Below are 12,509 nucleotides of genomic sequence, written 5' to 3' on the forward strand. Positions count from 1 at the left end.
AGTCAACACGTCCATATATCTGCCTCGCTATAATTTGTTGTAGGCTTGGGCCCGGTAGCAACCTAAGTAGATGAGAACCGTCTGGTGTGCTCATAGGGGTAAGCGTAGATAGTGTAGATAGCTTCTGGACTCATCGTGATAGCTACCGGATCGGGTTTAGTGCACCTCTCCGCGGCTTCCCCCATCGGCGGGCGTCCCTGATTACGTAACGGGGGCAGCGTCACTGCTCCTGATCGGATGGATGCTCCTGATCCCCCCTCTCCGTCGTTGCCTGGCCACTTCCTATGCTACTCTTCTGTCTCATTGTGCGCCATCAGCTTGGTTTTCTGCTTCCTCAGCATTGTTGCTCGCTCTCTTGTTAGCCCGTCTTTGATGTTCTTCCTCTCTTTGATGCCAGCCTTACTCCGGTAATGTACTCTTCATCCAACACCTTCCTGGGCGGCGCCAACAGCGCACGCCCGGGACAGCCTTTGATGCAACAGTCGCCATATTCGCAGCAATTTGCCTCTGGTCAGCAGCAACAACCGCCACAACAGGGTGGATTCGCGCCTCAGCCGACTGGCTATGGCCCTCAAATGTCCAGTTTCGGGGCCTCCCAGTTGCAGCCTCAAGCCACGGGGTTCCCGGCTGGTCAGCTCCAACCTCAGTTCACAGGGTTCCCGGGTGCAGTACCACAATCGCAACAAACTGGCTTTCAGCCCCCAGTCCAACAGGCCCAGATCACCGGATATCCCGCTCAATCGCAGCCTCCACAGTTCCAGGTTCCCGCAAGTACTGGCCTCCCTGTTCGTCAGGCGCCTCGGACTTCGTCGGAAATAGCGGATTCATTCCAAGATGTTGCTGGCATGGCTCCGCCTCCGCCACCTAAGGCGTCTGCCAGTAAAATACCAAACATTCGGCTCTCCTTCATCACTGCGCAGGACCAGGCAAAGTTCGAGCAGCTCTTTAAGTCTGCGGTTGGAGATAATCAGACAATGAGCGGTGATAAAGCAAAGGAGCTTCTTCTGCGGTCAAAACTACCTGGTAATGATTTGTCCAAGATCTGGTATGTATCCGATTACATCCCATAAGTGGAATAAAGGTGTTAACCATTACAGGGTTCTCTCGGATTCTACTAAGTCTGGGCAGCTCTTCTTCCCCGAATTTGCCCTGGCTATGTACCTGTGCAACTTGAGAATCACAGGTAGAGAATTGCCAAGCGCACTCCCCGAGAAGATCAGGAACGAAGTTTCCAGCATGGTGGACATCATCTCCTTCCAAGTTCCTGATACTCAACCGGAACCTGCTGTTAGAACGAACGTGCCAAATTTCGATGCACCTCTCTTGGAGAATAAATCTGCTCCCCCCGCCCCCCAGCAGCCACAGCCACAGCAGCCGAGCAATGCGCAGCTTCTCACGCAGCTCACAGCGCAGCCTACGGGTTTTCCCCAGCCGACGGGGTTTCAGCAAAGTCAATCCCCCTTTCCGGGCCAAAACTCTGCCCTTGCGCCGCAAGCCACCGGGTTCCCTGGACAGCCTCAGCAATTACAACCGCAACCCACTGGATTCATGACCAATCCTCAGCCGACTGGGTACAACGGTCCTCGCCCTCCAATGCCACCAATGCCTACCGGCTTTGGGTCAAATTTGAGTCCTGCACAGACCGGGGGAGTATCGGCTCTGGCCGCGCAGCCTACAGGCATCCCAGGGCAATGGGGTTTCGTGAATGCTCCGGCAACTGGCTTGCCTAACATCGAAGCTCTCAAGCAACAATTGATGCCGCAGCCAGGCCGCGAAGGTGGATTCTCTGCGGTCGGCCTCTCTGGAAATGCTCATATCCCCTGGGCTATTACCAAAGAAGAAAAAAAGATTTATGACGATTTGTTTCGAGCCTGGGATGGTTTTCGTAAAGGCTTTATCGGAGGTGATACTGCGATCGAAATTATGGGACAAAGTGGTCTCGACCGGTCTGATCTGGAACGCATTTGGACGCTAGCCGACCCTAATAACAGGGGTCGGCTGAACATGGACGAATTTGCCGTGGCAATGCATTTGATCTACAGGAAACTAAACGGGTACCCAGTTCCGAACCGCCTGCCCCCGGAGCTTGTTCCCCCATCCACGAGAAATTTGAACGATTCGATAGGCACGATCAAGTCCATGCTGTCCCAAGATGCAGAGAGTCGAAAGGCGTCTGGCGCATTTTTGCAACCACAGAAGACTGGTGTCAGTTATCTGAAAGAGCACTCTTTCCGTGGCGGCGCAGTGTCTCCAGGAGGAGGTCGGAAAGATGCTACATTGTTCAAGAACAACGATGAGGCGGCTGCTGGATATCGCTCCAGCGCACGCCGTCGCGTTGGCAACAATGGCCGTACGCCATCCCCTGCTGCTTCCCAGGCTTCGGAAGAAGAGCTCTCCGTGGACCAGCTGAAGAAGAAGATACGTGAAGCCCAGATTATGTTGGATGCGGTGGATTTTCAAGACGAGAATCAAGCGGAGGAAGACGATGCTCTAGACCGGCGAGACCGAAGAGAAGCGGAGAGTCTTATGGATCGGATACGGCGGGTACAGGATGATATTGACACCCACCCCGATGCTTCCTTCCGTAACCTTGATACCGGGGCCGAACGGAGGTCACTACGTCGTCAGCTGCAGGCTTATGAAGATCAAGTCCCTCAAGTGGCATCGGAGGTGAGGCGTGTTGAGCGGGAGATCGCGGAGGTTAGACTGGAATTATTCCGCCTGAAGGATGCAAAGGAGCATCCAAACAGTGCCTCTTCTATCGTGGGTACAGGCCCAGGGGGCACAGTCACTGAAGCCGATCGTATCAAAGCTCGTGCCCGTGCCAGAATGCAAGCTCGCGCCGCTGAACTTGCCGGAAGGCCCGTTCCCGCCAGCCAAGACGACGATGGAGCTGCAACTCGCCGACTCGAAGCTGAGAATGCTACTGTCAAGGCTGAAAGGGAAAGAAACGAGACCATGACTCGCGACGTCGAGGAGAGTGTTCGAGAGTTTGCGCGGAGTCTGGAAGACAGTCTTAAGGATGGTGGTGAAAGTTCGACGCGTGAGCATGAACGGCGACGCTGGGAGGACGCCTTGGGCGTTGAAGATGTGGTTCGCGATTTTATCTACGATTTGAAGCGTAGCAGCCGCACCGCGCATGTTCGCAAGGAAGAGTAAGTATCTTCACTCTCTCTTTGGAAGATGCGAGATTTTCATATAGAGCATACACTAATCATTGACCACCAGACAACAAAGAGCGGCAGATACGCAAAGCCAGCGGTCTCGCTACAATGAGTCGCCATTGGGAGGTGCAGCTGGTTCGCAACATTCCCCGACGCCTACCGGCTCAGTCGTGTCAGCTGGCTCCACGCATGAGGACCGCGTTGCGGCTGCTAGGGAACGTGCGCAGAAGCGGATCGCTGAACGGATGGCTGCTGCAGGGCTCAAGCCTCACAGTGACGCAGGAGAGACTCTGCTTCAACGGCAAGAACGCGAGAAAAAGGAACGTGAAGAGCGGTTGAGACGAGCAGAAGAAGAAGATGCTAAGCGAGAGCAAGAGCGACAACGCCGTCTGGCTGAAGAGCAGGGCGGCCCAACGGCGCAATCTGCTAAGCCAGCTAGCAAGAAGCCTCCTCCAGCACCGCCTTCTCGGAAGGGTCGGACTGATAGTGCAGGCCAAGCCGAGGCAAAGAAGGCAAGGGAGGAAGCAGCTAAAGTAGAGCAATCTACACGGGAACAAGCTATTAGAGAGGAACAGCAGGCGCAGGAAGAAGAGACAGCCCGCCTAGAGTATGTAACCCTTGCCAGCTCTACTATCCGTTGTTGATGCCGTTACTGAACCTAACATCTTACCAGGGCTGCTGCCAGAGAACGCGAAGCAGAATTTCTGAAGGAGAAGGAGGCCCAGGAGGCCCGTCTTGCCGCACTGCAAGAACAGGTCCGACAAGGGAAGATCAAAAAGCAGGAAGAGAAGCGTCGTAAGGAAGAGGCAGCCCGCGCGGCGAAAGAACAGGAAGCGAGACTCGCCACCCAGCGTGCTGAACTTGAGATGGCCAAAGAGCGCGAGCGTCAGCTTCAATTGGAGCTGGAAGGCTTGGATGAGAGCTCCTCGGATGAAGAAGGCCCTATCAACATCACACCGCAGGACAGTACTCCGACTCAGAGTCAAGTGCTTCCTGCGGTAGACACCGCGGTGCCCCCCCCAGCTCCAGCTCCAGCTCCAGAGCTAGATGTCGTGACCAGTCCCGCTGAGTCTGCTAGTAGCCACGCTGCGCCCACCAGCATTAGTCCGGAAGCAGAGTCCAAGAATCCCTATTTCAAGAGAATCAGCCAGTCCGACAGCCAGGTGCCGCCTCCACCACCTGCACCTCAGCCTGCCGCTCCGAAAGCCGAGTCTCAGTCGACCAACCCCTTTCATCGGCTGGCACAACAGCAGGAGAGCTCCAAGCCTGCCTTCACTGCGCCCGGTCCACTGGAACGCAAGTCTCGAGTGCGTCCCGAGGTGGATGATGACTGGTCGGCGGCTGGATCGGACTTTGACGACTCGTCTGATGATGATGATGAACGGCCGGGTGGTGGTAGCGCGAAGCAACTCGCAAGTATACTCTTCGGCACAATGGCTCCTCCCCGGCCTCTGAGTGCCATGGATGACAAGACTCCTTCAAAGTCGTCTACCCCCGTCCAGGACAGTCCAGCAACTCCCACACCGCCGACTGAGGCAGCTGAATCCCCCGCTGCTGTGCCTCCTCCCCCGCCACCTCCGCCAGCCCCCGCCCCGGCAGTGCCCAGTCCCAGTGCTGCGGCGCCACCTCCGCCGCCTCCGGCTCCCTCCATGGCCCCCCCGGTGCCGCCTCCAGGCGTTCCCCCACCACCCGCGCCCCCGGCTGCTCCCACGGGCGGCGCTGGTAGAGGTGCCTTGCTAGCATCGATCCAGGCAGGAACGGGGCTTCGAAAGGTCCAGACCAACGATCGCAGTACTAGCTCTTCCGCAGGACGTGTTCTGGACTGAGCCCTTGAAGTGCCACCTGTACACTGTTCGGATAGAGTTTCTGTGCGTTTTTTAAGAAGTTACCTTCCTCATGGATTGTTGTAGGGAGAGCAGAGAAGACACCATACTCACTTATTTTCTCTATTCTTCTCTCGTCGGTCTTCTGTTTATTTACAAGTTCTAAACATGGGGATGTCTTCTGTGTTTATTTCAGCCTGTATTGATTCACTTCAGATACTAAGAAGACGGTAATAGCCAAGGTTGCGTCTTGTGTCAGATGATCAATGTATTCGTAAAACTAGAACATGTCAATATATATAAGACATATGTACAGTATGTGTGACTGAGAACACACTAGTGTATCCATAATTATGGACTGGTGAACATCAAATCAACAGAGAAAAGAAGCGCTCGCAATACTGAAGAAAGAGCCAGTCAGGAGAGACCCTAAACTATGCTTACGAGAGGATAGCCAAACAAGGGCTCTTTCTGCCTTACGCTTGGGTCTAAACCTCAGAATAGAACCTCGGCGAGAACATTGCCAAGTGTACTAATGACCCAGAGAATGACCAGGCCCCAGCCAATCTTCTGGTCCATCCTCCAATTATTCAAGGGGACGACGATCAGCAGACCAATCAAGGTGATGAGTAGAGTAGCACCGCTGATGACGAGGACCTTGGAGACTTCAATCTCGTAAGAACCACCCGACACGGCGATGGCTTCTGGTTTGGCATTCACGGTCATGTATAGTCCGCCTAGGCCAATACCTAGAAGAATATTGAGCATGGGGCCTCCGAAACAGGCGCTCAGCGCCATTACGGGATATCCTAGGCGGGCTACCGTGATGTCTGCTACCAGGTCACCCAAGGAATTACCCACTGCAAACACGGTCAGGCCGAGAAGCGAGTCACTGATGTTTAAGATTACGCCTAGGGTCTTGAGCAGGCTGACAACCTCGGTGGCGATGGTTGCGATCCAGCAGATTGCGACAATGAAGCCTAAAAATGCTAGAACGGGCCGCCAGGCAGTTGGAGGCTGGGAAGCGAGGTCGTGTCGTGTGCTGATCATCAGGCAGGTGGTGCATATCAAAGAAAAGAGAAGAGAGACCATGGACGGCAGGAGAAGATGTTCGACATCCAGATCCGAGTCAACTGTCGTCCAGTACATCAAGGCCACGAAGAAGGGGCCCACGAAGAGTTGTACCCAAACTAGCCAAAGGCACCACTCTTTCGATGGTGGTGGTGGGGAATCTATGTTTGGCTGGATGGCCGGCAATTCGGAATCAAAACGAGAATGTCTCGGAATTGGTTCTGGCTTGCCGTTTTGATCAACCGTGTTCCGTCGTGAAATGGGCTCTTGATCGAGCGCACGAAGAAGTGGACTATCTTCCGGCAGTCGCACAGCAGGTGATGGTGCACCGTCACCGTCCGCCGGAGTTACTATGACGGGAACAGCGCTTGCACCCGCTTCAGGTTGTACAGGTTCAACCACCGGGAGGGTGATTGTCAGGAGCAATACACTGGGGGCCGCAACAATTCCCAAGAGTCGTTCCCAGAAAGATTTGGATTTCCAGTCAGCCAGAGTCGGGAAAAGGGTGGGGAGGATGGGCTGGGAAGTGAGCGACAGATGGGACCACCATGTCGGGGTTGTCGTCCGGTTACTCCCACCATCCAAGGCGCTATCGTGAATCTGCAACCGCTCCGTCGGGCTTGATGCGGCTGGCAGGCGTAAGCTCGGTGCCCCGGAGGATGGGAAACTGGGTACTTCTTGAAAGGGTGGGAATGGGCTTGTAGGACTCTCCGGGAAAGCATTGGCCGGGCCCGGGGAGAGGGTCGTTCCGCGCGGGGACAATGGAAGCGGCGAACGAGGACGAGAACTCGACACTTGATAAGTTGGGGCATGGAAAGCACCAGGGGGCGCAAGGAGGTTGGGGCTCTGAAGATGCGTGTTCGACTCAGTACTGGGGGCTTGCGAGACGGCCAGCTGAGGGGAGCCGGTTGATCCTGGGCTCTGATCGGATGCTAAGGCGCCCGTTGTTTCTGAGGGCGATTGGGTATCCACAGAGGGCCGATGAACAGTGAGGAGCGGCTGCTGATTATTGACAGTGAACATGCTTGTGTCTAGTTTCAGATCGGCGGCGGCGTTGGCTGACACCGCACGAGTGCGGGCTGAACCAGTGCCTCCATTGGGCGACAAGCGGTCACCCAACGAGGGACGGCTGGCCCGCGGATGAGACACTACAGAGGCATTGTCTGACAGGCGCGAATGCGAGCGCGAACGCTCACCATCTGAGCATCGCTCGAGATCAAACGACTCGTTGCGATGGATATTCCGCGACCGTTGAAGTGAAGAGAGGACGGACTGAAACTCCAAAGCACCCACTAGACTTGGTCTGATGGGGTTCAACGTATTGCGCCTCCTTGTAGTAGGCCGATAAATGTGCATGTTGTCGCGGATCTCAGCAAGGTATCGATTCCGGGTTTCGTCGTCCTCCTCCCCTTCTCGCCAGGCTGGCACACCAGATCTCTCCAGGGCGTCGAAATCCTCGCCGTGAAGGAGACTTGTAGCCTCCGACGCGACACCAGGGTCATCTTCCTCCTCTTCTTCGATGTCAAGTTCCTGATTGTCCGGAATGTGGAAGTGTGATCGAGCAGCTAGATTCCTCTCGTAGGAGCGCCGTTGTCGAGTCAAATACCAGTGCCACGTCACCACCAATGCAACATAGAAACAATAGAGCGCCACCATCATGGCAGATTCCCAGACATGGAGGCGGCCATCGCCCAAGAGAAACATACTAAAGGCCATCGCAAGGATAAAATATCCTACGTCACGAACGAAACTCCTCCGGGCGACCTTGAAGGGGCGGACCAGCGCCATTGAGCCAGCAACGATGGATGTGATGAAGCTTGCCGCACCGAGCAGCTCTCCAATGGCCAGGCTCCCACTATTCGACCGCATGGCGGCGAAGGTGGAAAACACGTCCGGGCTGCCATTTCCGAATGCAAGAAAGGTGACACCCGTGAGGCTCTCACTCAAGCCGAGGACACTGGCCAAGGTGCTTAGATCTATACAGAGGAAGTCGCTGGCAGCAATGCCGATGGTGCTGAAGAGAAGCGATAGCCACAGGACGATGACGATGAAAGCGAGCGGCTTGGCCTTTGCCGCAGTGCAGTAGTAGAACTGGAGGTAGGAGAAGAGACCCTCCTCGTGATCGGCGCAGTTTGATAGGACGAAGGCACATTGATCTTTGGCTTGACGGACGAGACGACACTGTCAATCAGAACAGCAAGCTTAGCAAGTCCCCAATTCGCTAGGTAAGGTTATCCTCATCTTACCTCCAGCGCGTTGTCCCGCATTCGAAGCTGAGCGACATGGTGAACCGAGACCCGCTCGGTAGGCTCGGCCAGGCGACCAGAGACCCAGCTGAGAATAGCAAGGAGGAAGAAAGCCAGTAAACACGCCCAAAAAGGTCTGGCCGAATATCCACGCTTCTGAGAAGCGGGACTTCGAGAGAGGAACTCGGGCATTAATAGAGGAGACATGGTGGACGATCGGATTGCGGCATCCTGGGCGATAAGCAAGTGATGGTGGAGAGTGTCACAAGGCGGGTGGACTAGTTGATTAGGCTCGGGGGAAGCCTAGGAAGGATGTTTGGAGATGGAAAGCAGAGAAGGGAGGACAGGAGGGGAAAATGAAAACAATCGAAGCCAAGATAAGAGAGTAAGTAAGGGGGGGGGGTGTGGGAGGGGGTTTAATGGGATCGAGATTTGGGCCGTTTACTAGAAACTTGAAGAAGAAACCTTGCCTTGATGATAGACATGAATTGGAGAAGTTGATGGGGTTGATGTCAGAAGAGCGGAGAGACCAAGCAAGCACATCAAGCTAGATCGGGAAGGCGGTGGGGAGGGAAGAGGAGCTGAGATGCGATGATGATCCATCCAGTCAGTCGATCAATGGAGTGGGTATCTATCTAGATAATCAGTCAGAATTGTCAATGGCTTGCTTCTATGGACTATCTAGTTAGAGTGAAATCACAATGACTGATTCGGCATCATAGAAGAATACACGAGATCATTTTATGTCTATATTTGAATCCATCTATCATTACTTATCTAAACTACTTGAGACTGACTATAGTTATTACATGTACTGTGTAACTAATAAATGGCCCCCCACCCCCATCTGGTATATTTCCAATACCTACGGGATACATTTGGATGGTACCGGATACTATACGGATACCGTATGTGCAGTGCGGGTAATGTCCTGTAATGTATGTATTGTGGAGCACAAAAGAAAGTGCGCGGCTGGTTGCTGCCGCGCGGCCGTATGTTTATGTTGATTGTTTCTTTCTCGTCCAAGTTCCTTTCTTCGGCCTCGTCTTTTGCGACACATGGAAAGGCGGTGATCGGGGCACGCTCGACTTGACATTTCTCGCCCCGATATTGCGACATCGTTCCTTGCCTTTCCCCTACTATCGACTATTGACCTGATTCTCCTTTTACCAAAGACCAAGTCGCTACAGTTACCGTCGTTCTTTCACCCCTCCTCCCCCTCCCCCCCTACGGCCAGGGGATTACTTCACAATGCCCCGCGTCGCCAAACCCCAACATCGCCGCTCCACCGGCGGCGCATCGACCCCTCATAAGCACTCACCTATGAAGTATGTCCTATACCATCATACCCTATCTATCCCATACAGCAGCCCATAGCGCTGACCGCACTAGGATCCCGCTCAATGATGACATGGGCGAGAAGGCGGCCCGTATGGAGGCCAGACAGGCGCGACATGACCGCCAGATGGATCAGATCAAGGCCGCCGTGAAGACCCCCATGCCGCCTCGACGCTACACCGGTCATGACTTCAATAACATGAGTCCCTCGACGCCCCGAGGCTCGGGACATCGGGGCCGCGACAGCGATGTCGATGGACGTCGTCGGGCAGTCACCCCGATGAAGCGCGTGCCCATCTTGGCCAATTTTGAAGAATGGATGAAGATGGCGACTGACAACAAGATCAATGCCAATAACTCCTGGAACTTCGCCTTGATCGACTACTTCCACGACATGTCTCTCCTCAAGGAAGGAGATGGCGTGAACTTCCAAAAGGCCAGTTGCACCTTGGATGGGTGCGTTAAAATCTACACCAGCAGAGTCGACAGTGTGGCTACGGAGACGGGTAAGCTTCTGAGTGGTTTGGCGGATAGCCGGGATAAGAGAGCCCGCGAAGCTGGCGCAGACGGAGAGGATGCTGAGGATGACGAGGACGGTGATGAGGGTGCGGCCAGGAAGGCGCGGAGAAAGGTTTGAACATTCCAAAAATGTAGACATCTTTCAGGGTAACTAACTTGGCAACTTGGCACTTTTAGGCACAGCGGACACATGAAGCGACCCTCGCTCCCTCCTTCGCTTCGCTCCAGCTGAAGAAGTTTGAGCTGGAATTCTCAGTCGATCCCCTGTTCAAGAAAGCATCAGCGGATTTTGATGAAGGCGGTGCTAAAGGCCTGCTCCTTAACCACCTGTCAATCGATAGCCAAGGGCGCATCGTATTTGACAGCAGTGACGATGCCGCCGATGAGACCTCCAAGGATGCAGAGGATGCTAACCAAGAGTCGGAAGAGTCAGAAGAACCCCAACAGCCAGGCTCACCATCCGGTCCCAGCCAATCGGCGGATAATGTTTTTGACGATAACGCAAAAATAGACATAGCTCCGCTGGCGAGCAAATTCTTTCCGGATTTGGACCGCCTCGAGACCCAGGATATCTGCCCGTCACTCAAGAACTTCGACCTCGGAGATCCAAGTGGCTCGTTAGATATACCCTTCCTGAAAGCCCCTGAAGACTGGCGGAACGACAAGGAGGAAAGTCAGCACCCCAACGATGCATCAGGCATCATGCTTGATGATGATAATGCTGTGGGATTCGATGATGACGACGCTACGTTAGCCGGATTTGACCTGGGTGGTGATGCTGGTTTTGGTGACGGTGGTGAGGCGTGGGCACGTGAGGCTGCTCTTGAACCAATGCTCAAGGTGCACCGCGTCGATAGGGAAGGTGATGAGAATGCTGACGGCGAAGAGCTCGACAATGAAGATCCATATACTATCTCCCTCAGCCACCAGCCGGAGAACCGAGACCATGAGAACATCCTCAGCTATTTCGATAACGCCTTGCAAAAGAATTGGGCTGGCCCCGAGCACTGGAAGATCCGGCGGATTAAGGAGCAAACGGCCACAACCAATGCCAGCCTGGCACCAAAGCAGCGCAAAGAGAAGGAGCCCTTCGAAATCGATTTTGGTGCTCCTCTGGATCCTGCTATTGCTGAGATAATATACACTCCGGCCAGTTCTAACTCCACCATATCTCTGCCTAAGACACAGTGGAAGACTAAAGGACGCAACCTACTTCCGGATGACAAGCACTTCAATTCGCGCCAGCTACTTAGTCTGTTTTTGAAACCTAAGGCTAGGATGGGCTCAAAGAAACTGGCAGGTCCTCGGCAATTCACTCAGCGACGACAAGATCAGACTTCAGGTAACGGCGAGATGGACGAGGCATTCTGGGCTAATCACAAAGTGGAAGATGCTGCAGCGTCTGAAGAAGGTGCTCAAGGTGCTTATGACGCCAACTTCTTCGCAGATGATGATGGGCTAGCATTCCCCAACGGCTTCGGCTTGGATGATGACGACGACAACCTCCCCTTTGCGGATGCCAGGGAAATGCTGTCTCCTCCTGCCGACGGACCTCCAGGCACACACGCAGCCGATGCCGGTGGTGCAACAGGTCTTAGTGCCCTTCTCAATATGATGGGGTCGGGTCCTGGGGCCACGCAGAACAGTGGTGGGTTTGGCTCGCAGCTGGTAACTCAGGGCGCGCGTAGGGCACGACCTGACTACGTGGCATATGCACGAGTTGCCAAGAAGGTGGACGTTCGGCGACTGAAAGTGGAAATGTGGAAGGGCATGGGCGAGCGGCTAATATCAACTACACATTTCGAGCCTGCTCCTCCGGTTGAAGACCCTACTAAATCCTCCGAAGAAGTGGAAAATCATGATGCTGAAATTGAAACGCAGCCGGAGCCGATGGATACCAGCCCAGACCATGGGCCTGAAGACGAGCAACAAGCAAACGAGAGCCTTCGATTTACTCAGATCATGAATTCATTGAAGACAGTGTACCCCCGAGATACACTACGCGACATAAGCACCTCCTTCGGGTTTATTTGTCTGCTTCACCTGGCCAATGAGCAGGGCTTAGTTTTACGGAACGATGATGGCTCGGACGGCATCGGTGCCGGCAAGCTGGAGGAGATCTTTGTTTCAAAGGATGCAAATGCCGTCCTCGAAGAAGGAGCCATATAATCTAGAGCTTATGTGATAGTTCTGCCTTTGCGTGTGCAGACAGGCATGATTGTACAGTCACGGTCCATGTGTAGGATGCCAAACGATGCGATACGAGGGATATTCTATTTTTCTTCCGGTTGGATATAGGCTTTGGGTTTCTATTGGGAGGGAGTTCTAGTGGTCGGGCGGGTGGTATG

The 12,509-nt window shown here is 54.3% G+C and overlaps 3 protein-coding genes across 3 annotated transcripts; 2 read left to right on the forward strand and 1 right to left on the reverse strand.

The window, feature by feature from the left end:
• Window positions 1–410: 410 nt before the first annotated feature.
• On the forward strand, window positions 411–4,990 carry An13g00290 (uncharacterized protein; the record flags this gene model as incomplete). The annotated part of the gene is made up of 5 exons (XM_059743773.1): window positions 411–1,045; window positions 1,098–2,161; window positions 2,246–3,155; window positions 3,229–3,771; window positions 3,838–4,990. The coding sequence occupies 5 exons, from the start codon at window positions 411–413 to the stop codon at window positions 4,988–4,990; spliced, it is 4,305 nt and encodes a 1,434-aa protein (XP_059604579.1).
• Window positions 4,991–5,482: 492 nt separating this feature from the next.
• On the reverse strand, window positions 5,483–8,511 carry An13g00300 (uncharacterized protein; the record flags this gene model as incomplete). Its single annotated transcript, XM_059743774.1, has 3 exons — window positions 5,483–5,688; window positions 5,770–8,239; window positions 8,305–8,511. The coding sequence occupies 3 exons, from the start codon at window positions 8,509–8,511 to the stop codon at window positions 5,483–5,485; spliced, it is 2,883 nt and encodes a 960-aa protein (XP_059604580.1).
• A 1,044-nt stretch (window positions 8,512–9,555) lies between these two features.
• An13g00310 (uncharacterized protein) lies at window positions 9,556–12,330 on the forward strand (the record flags this gene model as incomplete). The annotated part of the gene is made up of 3 exons (XM_001396134.1): window positions 9,556–9,632; window positions 9,697–10,273; window positions 10,339–12,330. 3 exons carry the CDS (start codon window positions 9,556–9,558, stop codon window positions 12,328–12,330), a joined length of 2,646 nt encoding a protein of 881 aa, XP_001396171.1.
• Window positions 12,331–12,509: the final 179 nt, after the last annotated feature.

The sequence above is a fragment of the Aspergillus niger genome (assembly GCF_000002855.4).
Source record: "Aspergillus niger supercontig An13".
NCBI lineage: Eukaryota > Fungi > Ascomycota > Eurotiomycetes > Eurotiales > Aspergillaceae > Aspergillus > Aspergillus niger.